Source organism: Hemicordylus capensis, chromosome 10, assembly GCF_027244095.1.
Source record: "Hemicordylus capensis ecotype Gifberg chromosome 10, rHemCap1.1.pri, whole genome shotgun sequence".
Taxonomy (NCBI): Eukaryota; Metazoa; Chordata; class Lepidosauria; order Squamata; family Cordylidae; genus Hemicordylus; species Hemicordylus capensis.
The window spans coordinates 21,279,061-21,296,535 of NC_069666.1; the positions used below are offsets into that span (position 1 = coordinate 21,279,061).

The 17,475-nt window shown below is 44.4% G+C and overlaps 1 protein-coding gene across 4 annotated transcripts in view; it reads right to left on the minus strand.

The window, feature by feature from the left end:
* Positions 1-17,475, minus strand: part of SCAPER (S-phase cyclin A associated protein in the ER) — a 265,705-nt gene that overhangs the window by 215,973 nt on the left and 32,257 nt on the right. For all 4 annotated transcript variants that reach the window (XM_053272259.1, XM_053272260.1, XM_053272257.1 and 1 more), the window contains 3 exons: positions 15,654-15,848; positions 1,647-1,747; positions 417-533 (listed from right to left, as the gene is read on the minus strand). In XM_053272259.1, coding sequence (XP_053128234.1) covers positions 417-533; positions 1,647-1,747; positions 15,654-15,848 — 413 coding nt within the window. The remainder of the gene's footprint in view (positions 1-416; positions 534-1,646; positions 1,748-15,653; positions 15,849-17,475) is intronic.

Here is a 17,475-nt window from a genome sequence, read left to right on the forward strand (position 1 = left end):
TGCACTCCTCAGGAGATTCTAAACTTCAGAAGCTGGTGTTGTATAAACTAGTTCCAGCACCTAAATAAAATGCAAGCCAAAAATCTAAAACCAACAATAAGAAAGTGGTCCCTCATTACCTGTGGGGAACAACACATTTTACTATAAATAGCTTTGAAGTTTCTTTACATTCTCAGATTGCAAAAGAGCAACCCAAAGAATGTATTCTTTGGGCCTCCTGTATAGAACTTTTCACAAAAGAGCATCAGGAAAGAAGATAAGAAGGAGAGGCCAATAAATCTCAGCATCAGTATCACTGAGAGCCATGATACTGTTAAAGCTGAACGATTGCAAACAAACCTATGTGAATAAACAGACCTTTCTGAAACATCTCCGTTTTCTTTCCCAAACCATTAAAGATGTATTAGCATGCATACCCGAAATTTAGACTTCTCCGTGCATTTGACGTTACACCGATTCGGTCCGTTGATGGGCTTGGAATTACATGCCGTCCTGGAGACATCTTCTTTACTTCCCATGCCAGCGAAGTAGGTCTGCAAATCCAATACAGAATAATAAGCAATGGACACAAAATTAGGAATCACTGTCTTACTCTGCCTACAGTTAAGGCTGCTTTGCTTGATGCAATCAAGCGGGTGGACCACACAAGGCCCAAAGGCCATATAGCCTTCTCTCCAGGTTGTGCAGGGCTTTGCTATCACAACCGATAGACTCAGCTACAGGCCACTCTGGAAGGAAAGCTCAGGTCACTGAAAGCCCAACCTCACAAGGGTTTCTGCTCTTCTACCCAATGACATCCACACCCCAATGACACCTGGGCAAGCTTACCAACCAGCAGGCTCTCCTTCGTTATCTCTGCCCATGGGTCAGAGTCAAGACAGCTGAGTCAAGACAGCTGCACCACTGCTGCCACCATAAGAAGAGGGGCACTGGAGCAGAGGGCCTTGGGGGTCAGCCGCCAGGTTTCCAAAGGCCACAGGCTGCTGCTTGTTCCTGAAGCCGGCCCACCCCAGCAAGGGATGCTGCTGCCCTCCCCTACCATCTACCCCACCAGCAACTGGTGTTCTGTTGGGCACACTGCCTCCAAACCTATGAGAATAGGGAACCATTCTCATGCCTTTGCCACTACTTTGAGAACATGTTCTCAACTACTTTGAGAACATTTTCGTTGAATAAGTAGCACATACATATTTTAACACAACAACATTGCCTTTCCAAAGGCACAAATGTCACAGCATTATTACAGTCTGGTTCAAACATTATGTTTGGCTACTGAGGCTGCATGCCGTCCTCCCCATGGAACCCCCAACTGCCTCCCACACCCCTCGGTCCACAATAACCAGTTTGGCATGGCTTCCAAACTGGGTGAACTAGAGTTACCAGAAGCCATTATTTCCCACCCATCAGAACTGGAAACCCAACTCAAATAATGGTTTCCAGTTCTCTCTCTCGGTGGGTGGGGGTGACACAGTTTGTGGTAACCATAGTTTGCCAGATGCTTCCATGATGCTGGAAGTGGGGGCAGGGAGGAGGAGGTTCATGAGCCTGAGGCATGAGCCTGACACCAAGCCACAGTTTGGCCAAGATGTCTAAACTGGGAATCAAACTGGCAGAATGAAACACAGGACATGCTGTTTTCTGATTACCTGCTTTGGGCATCTGCCTTCTCTAATTTTTCCTGTAGCTGGATCCAATCAATCAATGCCTTGAAATCCCTCACATAATTATCCAGCATCATCAGCACCTCCTACAATAGAAAGGGTTATTCAAAAGAACAGCCCATGTACAAAACCAAAAAATGGAAATTGACGGGTGGGGTGGAATCTAGGAATCCATAAAACAGTATTAATTCTCACACTACTTCATCCTGTGACCAGCTGGACTAATGCAGCATCTCTCATCTCCAACACTTAACAATGTGTTCAGATGAAGCTGGGGCAGAGTTTTAGGAGTTTTTGGGGACAATTTATTTATTGGAATACCCTGAACTAAACTGAATTCTGAACATCAGTTCAGTTCAAGGTTTATTACGGTCTATGACCAACACAACAAGGAAATAGAATAGAACATATAACACAATTCAAGATAAAAACATAATACCACTGATATCACAATACCCTAAGGCAGGGATTCTCAATGTTGGGTCCCCAGATGTTATTGGACTTCAACTCCCATAATCCCCAACCAAAGGCCCCTGGGGCTTGGGATTATGGGAGTTGAAGTCCACTAACATCTGGGGGCCCAACGTTGAGGATCCCTGCCCTAAGGTATATTACTGGAACCATCAAAAGCCTCTGAATCTTAGGGAGGAAGTTAATTACTAAAACTCAAAAAATTATAAATAAGACAAACTGAATATACAATTGAAATAAAAATATAAACAATTAAAAGATAACAGATCAACAGTCTCAAAACCCACCAACTATACTATAACTAAAAGGTTTTAGAGCAGCACTGGATTTATTAATTAGAAGCCGACAAATTTGTGTTATATGTTCTATTCTATTTCCTTGTTGTGCGGGTCACAGACCGTAATAAACCTTGAACTGAACTGAACATCCACTTCAGAGTTGGTTAGGATTCTCATCCCCGCCCCCCCCCCCCCGCCCCATGTACTCTTGCACTCTGCTGCTTAACTCGCTTGTTTGAGCTCTCTGCTCTACGGGCAACATCCTGCAGTGGTTCTGACTCTCTGGTCATAAACTGAGGTTACAGCAGACACTGAGTTGCTGCTGAGAACAGCTGCCTCGTGTCTTTTTGATCTCTGTCCCCGACAATGTCTATGGATGCTCAACACAGATCATCAGGGCATGGGCTAGTGCTTGCAAGGAGTCCCCCTAGGCACGTCGAAATCACTCCCATATTTTGAGGTGACCCTGTTTCACGTCCAAACCTCTAGGCAATCATTTGCCTGTGTGTGTTTGCTGGTAGCAGGAAAGATGTCAGACCTATCCTCTGTGAATTTGTGGGTTTCCTGGAAACATTTCATTAAATCACTATGGGAACTAGAATGTCAAATTAGATGGACCTTTGGTCCAATCCAGCAGGGTCTTTCTTATGCAGGTTGTTTAAAAAGAAATGATTAATCAACTTTAAAAATATTTAAAATTACACAAGAACATAGGAAACTGCCTTATACCGAGTCAGTCCCTTGGTCCATCTAGCTCAGAACTGTCTACACTTACTGGCAGTAGCTCTCCAAGGTTTCAGGCAGGAGTCTCTCTCGCAGCCCTATTTGGAGATGCTGGAGATCGGCCAGATGCGTTCAAAGTAATTTCTCTACCACTGAGCTATTGCTCCATTCACATCATCAATTGACTGACTACATTCACTGAAGTGATTTTTTTTTCTTGGACAAAAAAATAGTTGTTTGGAGTGTCAGACTAGCAGGTAACAAAACACAGTCTACGAGGAGACGACAAGCAAGTATCAGAGCCAATACTCAGTCTCTGTTCTGCCCACATCCCCTACTGTAAATAATCTAAGATTTCCTATTCCCCATTCTATACCGCAACTAAGCTTAAGAATATGTTACAAACAAAATGATATTTTTCTCCCATTTACCCTTGTAAATTGCCTTCATAGGAACATAAGAAGCTGCCACATGCTGTGTCAGACCATAGGTCCATCTAGCTCAGTATTGTCTTCACAGACTGGCAGCGGCTTCTCCAGGGTTGCAGGCAGGAATCTATCTCAGCCCTATCTTGGAGATGCTGCCAGGGAGGGAACTGGGAACCTAGATGCTCTTCCCAGAGTGGCTCCATCCCCTAAGAAGGGGAATATCTTCCAGTGCTCACACTTCTAGTCTCCCTTTCATATGCAACCAGAGCAAACCCTGCTTAGCTAAGGGGACAAGCCATGCTTGCTACCACAAGACCAGCTTCCACTACTATCTTGCTTGTGTCAGTATAGACTTTAAGACCTTCAGGGCGGAGACCTGTGGTCACATATTTTGGCAGCACCAGGTACATGGATAGTGCTATATAGATTGTATCTACAGACCAAGCCCTCAGTCTGAACTAGTCTCCTTACAATGGTCAGATTCTGTGTTCTCACTAATGTTTTTATTTTTAATCTGCGTGCGGAATGAGTTTTGTTCTGGGCGGCAGTATCAAGGCAGTGTGTGCACACATATATTCAGAGTGGGGCCTTCCTGATTCAATCTGAGAGGGAACTAAAATTAACTGAGTGGACATTAAAAAAACGTGTGCACATGCACATCATCTGGAACACTGGTCAGATTCTAGGATACAGAACTAGAAATGTGAAGGCCTAAGAGGGGAAACGGGGGGGGGGCTCTTTTTTCTCCTGTTCCCCCACCCTCCTGGCTTCACATCTCTATGCAGAACCTAAAGATAAGTGGCAAAGAAAAGCAACTTCAAGACCCTAGGTCTGGCATGAGGATTTGCCCATTCTGAAAATGCTCAAGTATAGATTCCTAGGGCTGGACGGTGCACAGAAATTACATTTAATGAGTTTAAAGAGCCTGTTTTAAGGAATGCTCCGCTCCGCCGTTATCCGGAATTATCGGAGCAGTGCCATGCAGCTGAAACTCGAGTCCTGTTTTACGGACAAGGGAATACAAACAGGACAAGCAGCTGGAGCGGCCCCATATTCACTGATGCACATCTTTCCCCCTAAAGCCATGAAGGCCATTTTGTCGAGCAGGAGGCAGCAGAACAAAAGTGGCTCTGAAAGCGTCGTTACGGGCATCCAGATAACTACATATAGATGTACAGCTAAAATTACCAATTAGTTTACCAATTGGCTGCAACGGATTCGATTGGTTTGTAATTAATTCTAGTTACTGGCGCACACAGCAGGATGGTTGGCGCCATCCCTTTGTCCTCCTGACACACAATCCGCGCACACAGGGCCCTGGGGTCTGGGCCATCAATACCGCTCTCCAGTTCACCTACAGGCCTGAGCGGAGCAGATATACCCCATGGTGCTGAAGCAGTGGAAACGGGCACCACTTGAGAAGGTGCTGACAAAAAGGAACCTTTATGGGGCAGTCTGTTGCGGCACTACAGTCACAGCCATTTCTTTTTAAAATCCCATCTTTTCCCCTGCAAGGTCAAGTGCACCCGCTACAAATCCTTAAAGGAAGAATTCATTTATAAAATAGAGCCAAGGATGCCAGGGGGCAGGAAGGGGAACTTAAGCAGGGTTCAACTGTCCCAGCATAATCCAACTGGCGACATTTGCATTCAGCAGCATGGCATGGGAGCAGACGACAACTCCCATCATCTCCCAGCACAATGGCCAGAGGCCATTAGGAGGGCTGCAGTCCAACAACATTTGGGGACCTGACTTTGAGAACCCTTGCGTTATCCCCTTTAGGAGTCATCCTATATCCAAAGTCAACAGTACACAGAGAAATGCTTTGTAGATAAGAGGCTTCAGTGTTCACCATTTCAGGCCTAAATAAAAGCCCTAGAAAAGAGCTGGAATCTCCTTTAGCCCTTTTTACTATTCCACGTGTGAAGCTGGCTGGTATGCACATAGAGCTCTGTAAGACTGAAAATCAGTAGTGTAGAAAATCCTATACAGTATTCCCCATCTCCACTTAGACGACTGAGCATCTGCCTTTAAACCAGTAATTCACTTCTATGATGTGTTTCCTGTTTTTGAAACAGTCTAATTAATTTGAGGGACCGCCTGCTCCCAAGGGTTGCTGCCCGCTTGACGAGGACATCTGAGGGGGCCCTGCTCCGAGTGCCGACAATGAGGGAGGCCCGGCTGTCGTGCACTCGGGACAGGGCCTTCTCTGTTGCTGCTCCTAGACTCTGGAATGCTCTCCCAGTGGCCATTCGTTCCTCGGACTCCATCACAGCTTTTAGAAAGCTTTTAAAGACTTGGCTTTTTACCCAGGCTTTTACATAATCGTTTTTTACTGCTGCTTTTGTGTTTTTATCTGTTGTCTTGTTTTTAGCTTGATGTTTTTACTGCTTTTTATTGTATGTTTTAATTTTTGTAAACCGCCTTGGGGTTTTCTTTTAACGAAAGGCAGTATAGAAATGTAAAAATAAATAAATAAATAAATAAATAAATAAATAAAAATTCAATTGAAATAATTTTGCAGAATACTAAAACCTCAACATACAGTCATCTCTCGCCAATCCCTGCTAACTTGGCAAAGAGGCACCTTCTAACGTGGTGATTGCAACCAAGGTGGACCCTGCTGAGCTAAGGGGACAAGTCGTGCTTGCTACCACAAAACCAGTTCTCTTCCATATAAAGAGCCTCTACATTGGGAGCAGAGGTATTATGCAGAAATAATGTATTATTTCTCTGTGTAAACCGCCCTGAGCCATTTTGGGAAGGGTGGTATAGAAACTGAATAAATAACCACCACCACCACCACCACGGTTCCATTCTGGCAAGACCTCGCTTTTAGCAAATTCACGGTTGGCGAGGCATTAAAGTCTATGGGAAACAGGGGGTTAGGGGAAACATGACCACGAAAAAGACCTAAAAATAAAGGGGGAAATACACACCCAAAATGCTTTAAAAATTCAAAAAAAAAAAAATCCTGTAATATTGCCAAGAGTCACCAAGAAGAATGAGCAGATCGAACCCCTGGGCATTTTTTTAACCCCCCACCCCCACCACCAGAATGCCATTAAAAGGCATTTTAAATGGGCAAGGGACAGCAAGGGTCAACAAGAGCAATGAGCAGATCAAACCTCTGAACCCCCCCAAATTGCTGAAACCCCCCCATCATTAAAAAAAACCCTTGCCAGCCACAGATACTAGGGGCACAGTTGGCAAGACCTGTCACAATTTCCTATTCGCATATACTCAAAACCGCGGTTGGCAAGGGGTGACTGTATATGCCTTTAGAGAAGACATACCATTTCATAAATAAGGATGATCACTCATTACTCAAAGGAAAGTTCACTTGCAATATTTTCTTTTTGATCCCCTAACACCAGAGAGGAAAATAAGAACCCAGGAAACCACATTTTGTAAGTCGGACCATTGCTCCATCTAGTCTGGTACTGTCTATATTGACTGGCAACAGCTCTCAGCTTTGGGGGCAGGAGTCTTTCCCAGCCCTCCCTGGAGAAGCCAGGGCGTGAACCTGGGACTTCTGCATGCAAGAGATGCTCTATCATTGAGCCCTATCCAACAGGACCTCAAAATATGAAGTGTACTTCTATCTCATCACCCCAGTATTTAAACTCAGTTCCCTTCACCCACCGATTATTTGATTCACCCTTATAGCTCCTGAATGCTAGGGCTAAAGTGAGGTGCAAAGAAACTTATTCGGGTCAGCCGTTCTTATAGCATCCTCCCTCTCACCTTTATCTCCCCCCCGCCGCACGCCCACCCACGTTCCTGGTATTTCCCTGTGATTTTTTAAAGAATCGCTGAAACCAAAACCAGAACAATATCCAAAGATAAGAAAGAGAGCATGCCATTGAGGTTGGAAGGCTGAATATCACCAACACAAAATATTTTGAAAGGAAGCCTGAACTAGTGCCACATAATGCATCTCCCCATAATACTAATACATTAATTAGTATAAGTAAAATACTGATACTAATACATTAAGTAATATAATGCCATATATGATATAATGCTTCCTACGCATTCCATCTCAAAAGGCCTCATCAAATCCAAACACGGGAAATGAGGCTGTACCTGAAGGCTTTAATTCTGCACATAACAATTTCTGTAAGTCAATACGACTTGCAGGTCTGGAGAAATCAATATTCACCTGGTGTGCCCAGCAATTTGATGTTGCATATGAGCTGCAATATTTATTCATTCAGTTGTGTGCAGGCGAGCACCTAAAATATGATGGTGATGCCCAAGAATATCTTTACAAGCCCTGTACCTGTGCAGCTCCTGACAGGATGAGACCTGTTGCCTTGGATCCCACGGCAGAAGAAAGGTGGGATAGAAATGTATTAAATAAAGTGCTTGCTGTCACTATCATTTTAATGACAGCACCAACACATCTTGAGATAGAGGTAGCACTTTGTAGTCACATCCAACTATTTACAAGTTAACTGCTTTAAAGAAAGGAACGAATGAGACAAGAAATTAACCAAAAGGAATGAAATTATTAGATAGATTAAAAATAATAATTAGCTAGATGTACAGTAACGTATTTGTGGCAAAGGTATTAGCATTCCTCAACACACACAACCAAGTCTATTTCTAATACTCACATAGGAACATAGCAAACTCCCTTATACAGAGTCAGACCCTTGGTCCATCTTGCTCAGTACTGTCTACACAGACTGGCAGCAGCTTCTCCAAGGTTGCGGGCAGGAATTAGTCTCAGCCCTATCTTGGAGATGCTGCCAGGGAGGGAACTTGGAACCTATTTGCTCTTCCCAGAGTCGCTCCATTCCTTAAGGGGAATATCTTACAGTGCTCACACATCAAGTCTCCCATTCATATGCAACCAGGGCAGGCCCTGCTTAGCTAAGGGGACAAGTCATGCTTGCTACCACAAGACCAGCTCTCCTCTCTTCCCTTGGCCTAAACTCCAGCACCCAGGGAGTTGACTACTCCTGCCACTCACCACCCAGTCAAAGTCCCAGAGCCCACCCAGTCTGAGAGGAATCCCACTGTTCCTGCTACTGCCACTGCTTACCACAAATCCCACCGCCTGTTCAGTCTTCAATGGGGCCCACCATAAGACACTTTACTGAGGAACTGCTCAAGCCTGCCCAGTTAATCATAACAATTCCAAAACGACCCTTTGTTTCTATGACCGTAGCTTTATGTTTTTGTACACTTCTTTAAGAATTGTAGATTGATAAAGTAGGACATACATTTCCTAAAACAACAACAAACGTTAAAACCTGGACATAACCATTCTGGACCAGTGAAAATGCACAGCCTGTGCAAGCCTGAAGTCTCTCTATTGTCAAATAACAATTTGTTTGTTATTTCTCTGTGTAAACCGCCCTGAGCCATTTTTTGGAAGGGCGGTAAAGAAATCGAATCCATCATCATCACCATCATCATAATGGGGCTTTCTCCCAAGTAGAACACGCACAGGACAGCAGCCTCCGTTTCTCCACGTTAACAAGGCCAGAGGGAGTCAACAGCAGCAAGCAGCCTGACAACGGATCAAGCCCCTCAAAATCCTGAAAAACCGAGGAATACAGCTTTGAACAAAGGCTGGTGACCTCTCATAGGTAGAAAAATGAGCAACACTTGAAACCTTTATACCACTGATCCGAAAATAGGCCTTCCACAGATTAGCTAACAATTGCTTTTAACCGCCCCCCGCCCCACCCACCAGAGCTGTTCTCTGGAGCCTGAATCAAAGGCTGACTTGAGGTCTGGAGAAGTGGGATGCAGCTTGCCTTTCTGGTGTTTAGAATATTTCTCTGCTAAATGGGATAAGACCCATGCATGGCCAAAAGTGCAGAAACTCCTTGCAAATCCAGTTTGGTCAAAGCCCAAGATATTACCCACTTTATTAATTTAGCGTTGAAGGGATGTGCATTAACCAAGAGTCGTGCACAAATTAGGAACCATTGGGGAGGGGGGGAAGCAGCAAGCGGGATCTTTACAAAGAAGGAGAGGAGGTCCTTGCCTGCTTTCCGCTCCCCCAGGCTGCTGCTTGCTGAGGCAGAGCTCCTCCCAAGAACCCGCATGTGGCGCTGGCACGCATAGGGCGGCAGAAAGCAGATAAGGACCTCCTCTCCTTCTTTTTAAAGATCCAGTTTGCTGCTCTCCCCTCGCGCCCTCCCATTCCGGGTGGTGCCAAACCATCCCTAGTGCATTGCATAAAGTTTTCCAATTATCCACAAAAGACTTTTAGGTCTAGGATTTGAGGAGCCCAATTTAGAACCTTTTTATGAATGGGCACCACTACTGCTTTATAACAACGAGGAGGAATACAAGCAGAATTATCCATGCAGGTAAACAGTGAGGCAGGAGGTGTTATCACCAACTAACATTAGACTTTGGTGATTCAGAAGGGATAAAACCTGGTCCAGTCTTCACCTGCAGAATACGATTCAATGCTTTCAGCTCTGAAACCAGTTCCCACTCTTTGCTATCGATTCCTGCCCATCCAAAGAATGCGAATACCTATCAGTTTCTATTCAATATACCTGGAAATCCAATTGATTCTGATGACACCCACGACCACCAAAGCATTATCTGGACTGAGGACTTCAGCTGCGTTCAGAAACAACACCAAACTATGATCTGGCATGATGGAAAATGTCTTAAGGAGTCTCCAGTCGCTTCCTTCTCTCTCTCCCTCCTCAAAGCAGTGACTAAGTAGCATGCAATTCTGGTTTAGCAGCAAACCATGGTTCTCCTTTTTGCCTGAAGAGGCAAACTATGGCTTGAGCTTGGGAGCAAACCAGCCCTGCAAACCAGCAGGCCTGTGCTTCTGCCGCCCTGAATCCAAATAAAGTACAGTGTCATGTTGGTGCCGTGTGGAAGATGTCACTCACAGTGTGGTCAACTTTGCACAGTACTGTGCATTTCCAGTGTGTGTGTGTGTGTGGGGGGGCTCCTTCCTAGGAAGCTGAGCCCTATACCACACATGGGGTGGGAGGTGTACACAACAGGGATGTGCACGGAACCGGCGAGGGCCGGTTCGATGGTGTGGGGGGGGATGCCTTTAAGGGTGGGTGCACTCCCCCCCCGCCATGTTTCCCTCACCAGTGTGCGGGTATGTAGGAGCCCATCGGGGTGGCAGCGCATCTCCATGCCATCCTATGCCACCGTTTACTGGATGTCACAGGAAGTAGCAATGGTGGCTGCATGCTGGCAGGGGAAACACCGGGGGGGGAGTGCACCCACCCCCACCCTTAAAGCCGCCTCCCCTACTGTCAAACTTCGTACCAGCCCTATGTTCCAACCTGTTCGGAGGCCCATAAAAAGGGCCTCCGAACAGGTTTGTGCACATCCCTAGTACACAGGGAGGGCTAGTTCCTCCAAGCATTTCCCCCGAGAACTTTCATGGCCTTATGTTCACGAAGCATATTATTTATTTATTTTATTATTTATCTATTTATTCGATTCTTATACCGCCCTTCCAAAATGGCTCAGGGCAGTTTACAATTTAAACAGGAACCATTAAAACCAAAAACAATTAAAACAAAAATATAAATATGAACATCAGTTAACAATTAAAACATCATTTAAAAAAAACAATTAAACAATCAGAACAATTAAAACCCTGAAAACCCGGTTACAGTACATATGACAACTGATCTCACCTAAGCAAAGACACTCAGGTTTAACTATCTGCTCCTGTATTCAAAATCATAAAAATTACATGTACATATTGCAGCAGTTTTGAACATCCCAGTTTCATATTGTTCCAAAAGGCCACTAAGATACAGCCTATGGCTGCTGCCCAACCTTGGAGAGATATTAGACACAACAGCAGATTTTCTTGCAACCACTCCTCCGTTTGCATCTTTACGGCAACTCTGTCGTCTGCAGTTTCAACCGCAAACACAGTCACTGGAACCCTATCCCATTCAAATACAATAAACATGATCCCCAGCAACAATGTAATCAATAATCTGGCACATTCGCTCTCCCATCAAATTGCACACAAATGTGCATCCTGCATTACTTCAAAAACAAACAATGCTCATTCTGTCCAGTTTAAATTAATGGGAACAATAAGGTTTAGAAAGCCAATGTTGACTTAATAAATATCACTCTCTGAATTCCAATACATACTTCAAAAATATAGACCGATTTGCACAGGCATCTAGAAGGGAACACACAAAGATTCGCCCTTTGGGACATATCAAAGAAGAACTATAAGTTCTTTCAGAAGCAAGCTATTTTTAAAATAACAGATCCTTTCAAAATAATCTTTATTTTTCAACATTGACTATTCAAAGAATATTGTGAGCCCACAAAGGGGCTACACACAAAATGACATGCCTCACTCTCCATTTTTTTCTTGCAGGCAAGAAAGCCCAAATGTTAAATAAAACATCGTTAAATAAAAATAAATAAATAAATAAATAAATAAATAAATAAATAAATAAATAAATAAATAAATGGCAATACAGTATACAAAGCCCTCTTGCTAGTTGTGAACTAAAAGGGAAAACTCAGCCCCTTATTTATTAAACCTTTCACATTGGGTACTTGTGTGTCGAAGAGCAGAGTAGTTGTGAGTAAAGGTAAAGTGTGCTGTTGAGCTGGTGTCAACTCCTGGTGACCACAGAGCCCTGTGGTTGTCTTTGGTAGAATACAGGAGGGGTTGACCATTGCCTCCTCCCTCACAGTATGAGATGATGGCTTTCAGCATCTTCCTATATCGCTACTGCCCGAAACAGGTGTTTCCCCCGCAATAGTCTGGGAAACATACCAGCAGGGATTCAAACAGGCAACCTCTGGCTTGCTAGTCAAGTCATTTCCCTGCTGCGCCCTGTACCTTTACTGGTGCTGTTTCGGCTTAGCATTTCATTGTATTCACTTTTAAATTTTGTAAGCGCTGTGTGCGTTAACAAAAAAGTGTAGCACAGGCAACAAAGTACAGAGGTGTCTAAAAACATTGCTTTGCCACATGCCCATATTATGGGCAGGTTCACACTGAACATGGAGCCTGAGTTTGTGCGACCTCCCCCAGTTCCCAGAGCACATGGTCCCCGCTTCCTTCTCCACACAAGCTCCTACTTCCTTTGCACATTTGGATATCCTAAGACTGGCTGTGATGTCTGAACCCACCAATCTCGGCTGAACCCACCAATTCTAACCTACAAAGTAGGTGCTTCTGGGGACAAAAGTTGGATAACCCCTGGGCTTTAACCAATTTAGCATGCTTCATTTCAGCAGAAAACTAAATATTCATGACCAGATGAAAGTTTGATTGATAAATATAGATATATGCTTGTAATGACTTATTTATGTATGCAACGGCTAACTGATATTTTCCAGAAAGTAGTGGAATTTTCAATCATGTTTCATGTAAAAACAACTCAATTCCTGCAACAGTTGAACTTTCCTACCTTTCTTGATCATCTTTAATATTGCAAATCTTGTACTTATTGTAAAAAAATGTAACAGTGAATATATCTATCCTTTTAAAAAAGCAAATTGGCTTGCAGTTGAGTTGATGAAAGATACACCATACGACGTGTCTGTTTTCCATCTAAAATTAGAGGGGGGAAGCCAACTTATGACTACGTCCCACCCAGACACTGTTTATACTGGGCCATCAATCTCCTGTGCTTAGCAGCAGCGAGTGAATGAGAAGAGCGATAGCTATCTCTGCAGAAAGGGAACAATGTGTAATTAAGACATTAAACAGGAAACCTAAGAATGTGGACACAGGCGGAATCACAACAGTGCCACCTACGGTACAAACCGAGTACTGAAAGATGGGGGTTGGGTGGACCATCAAACCAATTACAGTATAAAATAGTCAATTCTATATTAATCTCACTGCAGCACCAAAATAAAATAAAGTAAAAATTGCATTAAAATTCACAGTTAACAGTATTCAAAAGCGGCTAGTAGCAAGAACAACAATGGACTGGCAATAATAAATTCAGTCTCTACAACAGAGAGAGGAGATCCTTGAGCCAGTTGGCCCTCCAAGCTTGCTGCAGCAGGCAGGATCTTGGCCTGGGCCAGCAGAGTTGTCCCATCATCCCTCCCAATTTTGGGATGTAACAAAGCTAAGAAAGCCAGCAGACTATCCTTCCAATATCGAACAAACATTGCGAACAGCAAAGTTAACTGCCTGCTTATGGTTCATGGGAACTCCAATTTAAAAACAACAACAACAGAGAAAGATGACAAACAAGGCAGGGAATAGGTCATCGCCAGCAGCCAAGTTATTCTAAATGCAGATCCTTGGGTAAGGAGGACTCCCACTACAATCCCAGAGAGAAGACCAGCACCTGGGGGGGGGGGTGGTGGTAGGATATCTTCAATCCATTGTAGAGCCTGAGGTTGCTGTGTGAAACCCAACTTTCCTTCCTCCTCCTGCAGTGGAGCGGGGGTTGCATATGTGCAGTCGTGCTGTCCTGAGGGAGCCTTCTCACATAAGAGCCTTGCAGGATCAGGCCCAAGGCCAATCTAGTCTGACAGCCTGTTTCTTACAGTGGCACACTAGATGCTTCTTGGAAGCCCACAGGCGAGAGATGAAGGCATGCCTCACCAGGAAGTGTGTTCCCAGGGGAAGGGGCCGCAAAAGAGAAAGCTGTACCCCCGTGTGGCAAACAGACCACAGCTGGAGCCAGCATACCTCTCTGTCCTATCTTATAGGGCAGGCAGGTTTGTGTAGGAGAAAAACAATTCTTGAGAGACCCTGATCCTAAGAGCTTCAGAGGTCATCACCAGCACCTTTGAATGTTGGTAGTAAATGCAGTTGTAGTGTGATTCTCCAGAGAACTGATTGGTTGACCTCCCCCTCATCCCTAATGTATTCCGAGTGATGAAAGCCTTAACCTTCAGAGATCCGTAAGAAGAGTTGTAGCACCATGGGTTGAATGAGCCATGATTATCCTTGGGGACATTTTGTGTTGATAACCCGTATGCTAAAGTAATGCAAGTCCTGACCCAACTGGAAAACGTGGTTTTGGAAACCTTACAACCCAGTGTGGCTAGATGAAATGACACTAACAGAGTCCAACCCACAAAAGTCCTTGGTACACTAGAGGTATACCTTGAGGGCCTTCCAGACATCAGGAGTGTGTCATTTCTTCTCCTTATAATGCAGCAGGTAAGAGCAGAGAAACAGTAGAATCTGCTCCTCAACTCTGTGAAACAGAGTTAATCTTTGGAATAAATTTTGGGTTTGTTCTGACTAATTTAGCAGTCTGGATAAATTAAGCAAAGGAAGACATCTAGCCCAGATGGCATGACTTTAAAAAAAAAAAAATCAGAACTTTAAACCAGAAATGCCTCCAAGGAGTCCCAAGTGGCTTACTCCCTGAAAAGGAGGTGGAGGTAAAGTTAAAGGAAAGATTGTGCTGTTAAGTTGGTGTCGACTGCTGGCGACCACAGAGCCATGTGGTTTTCTTGGTAGAATACGGGAGTGGTTTACCATTGCCTTCCTCCCACGCAGTATGAGATGATGCCTTTGCCCCTGTCATTGTAGTGAGCATCCGCCTCCAGCACCTCCCTATATCGCTGCTGCCCAATATAGGGGACTACAAATATATATTTACTAGGCACAGTCTGGGAAGCACACCGGTGGGGATTCAAACTCACAGCCTCTTGCTCCCTAAGCAAGCTGCTTCCCTGGTAAAGTTAACTTTGGATTCATTATCCACATTTCAGTTCTTGAGTCGGAGATTTCTCCTAACCACCATCAGATGCTAAGGCCCTAGCAGAGAACTGCAGGGTGTCTCAACAGGCACCTGACCTGCAGGCAGTGGTGAGTATTCCTTGTTTAAGACGGGTATTCCCTTGAGGCACATCTTCCTGCCAGCTCTTTAAGCTCACAGGATAGAGTGTTAGGCAAACGCAGACAAACCTATCGCTGCTCTGATCACTAGAGCCAATCCTACGTGAGATTTCCTGAGAACGATCTACCTTTTCAGTCATCATAATTCCTTGCAGGGAAAGTGCTCCAAACTCATATCCTTTCAGTGGTCCTTTTCTGCCCCTCGTTCTTTATGAACCATCTGCAGTGGCCAAGCATCCTACCTCTACACATTGCAACCCAGCAAGATGCCTACCTTACATTCTACCACACTCTGATCCGATTCACAAGTGACGTAGATTTCATCAACGGCACGTCTCAGGTTGTCAAAAAGGAAAGCCCAGTAGCGTCCTCTCAGATCCACTTTCCGTGGCTGCCTCATTTTTGTGGGACTTTTATCTACATTCTTCTCTCCAGCCATTGACGTTACTTTACACTCTGATGTCGTGCTCTGAAAAGGAGAAAAGAAAAACGGCAAATATGTCAAGAAGTTAAGTCTTTGTGGACCATCCCCAAACACTTTTATACACAACAAACTCACGGGAGGATTTACACTTAACCAACTGGATTCCTCAAAAGCAACTTTTTAAAACATAGGAACCTGCCTTATAACAAGTCAGGCCATTGGTCCATCTAGCTCAGTATTGTCTACATTTGACTGGCAGCAGCTCTTCAAGATTTCAGGCAGGAGTCTCTTCCAGCCCCACCTGAAGATGCCAGGGATTGAATCATGGACCTTCTGCATGCAAATATAGAGGTGCTTTCCCACTGAGCTATGGCCCCATCCCTTAAGGGAGATATCTTGCAGAGCGTACATGTAGCCACCCATCCAAATACAGACCAAGGTGGATCCTACTTAGCGAAGGGTTCAATTCATGCTTGCTACCACAAGACCAGCTCTCCTCCCTGAGAGAGAGTTTCCATAACAGTTTTGGATTATACCATTTCTATTTAGACACAACTTAATATTTGCATCGGTAGGAAGGCAGATTGAGCTTTGACCCACAGAAGGGAAAGCTGGTTTTGCTCCAAAACTTGCAAAAAATGCAAGATCAGAAACAAACAAACCTCCAGACTAATGGAGTTTGGACTGGACAAATATGTCCAGCCATAAATATTATAGAAAAATAACTTGTTATATGTTAGATACACAGTTCATGAAAATAGTTCATTTACTCCATTTATATACCGCTCACCTGCCAAAGCACTCAAGGCGATTTACAATTTAAAATACAAAACAAAAAGGGAAAGGGGGACAGGGCGGCTGAGGGAAACCAATAAACTAGACTTTCCCTACAACAGGGAAACATGATCGAGATGCATAAAATTATGCAAAGAGTAGAGAGAGTGGACAGAGAGAGATTTTCCTCCCTTTCTCACAACACTAGAACCGGGAGTCATCCCATGAAACTGATGGCTGGGAAATTTAGAATCGACAAAAATAAGTACCTTTTTCACACAGTGCATAATTAATCTATGGAATTCTCTGCCATGGGATGTGGTGATGGCCTCTAGCTTGGATGGCTTTAAAAAGGGTTTTGACAAATATGGAGGATGGGTCTATCAATGGCTACTAGTCTGGTGGCTATAGGCCACCTCCAGCCTCAAGAGGCACAATCCCTCTAAATACCAGTTGCAGGCGAGCAACAGCAAGAGAGAGGGAGTGCTCTTGCGTGTGGGCTGCTGGTGGGCCATAGTGTGAAGCAGGACGCTGGTCCAAATAGGCCTTGGACCTGATCCAGCAGGGCTCTTCTTATGAAATCTCTCTCTCTCTCTATCCGTTCAGTCATGTCCGGCTCTCAGTCGCTCTATGGATCACTGCACTCCATGCCGTCCTATCTCGGACAGCTTCCTTTAAGCCTGCCATGGTCACTCCAGTGCCATTTTTTAATAATATCCAGACACCAAGTACAAGGCTGTCCCCGTCTCCTTCTCCCGCTGATCATTCCCAGCATAATTGCCTTTTCGAGTGAGTCAGCTCGCACGACATGACCAAGATATCACAGTCTATGTTTGGTAATCTTAGCTTCTAGTGATATTTTTGGTTTAACTTGATCTAAAACTTCCTTATTTGTAAT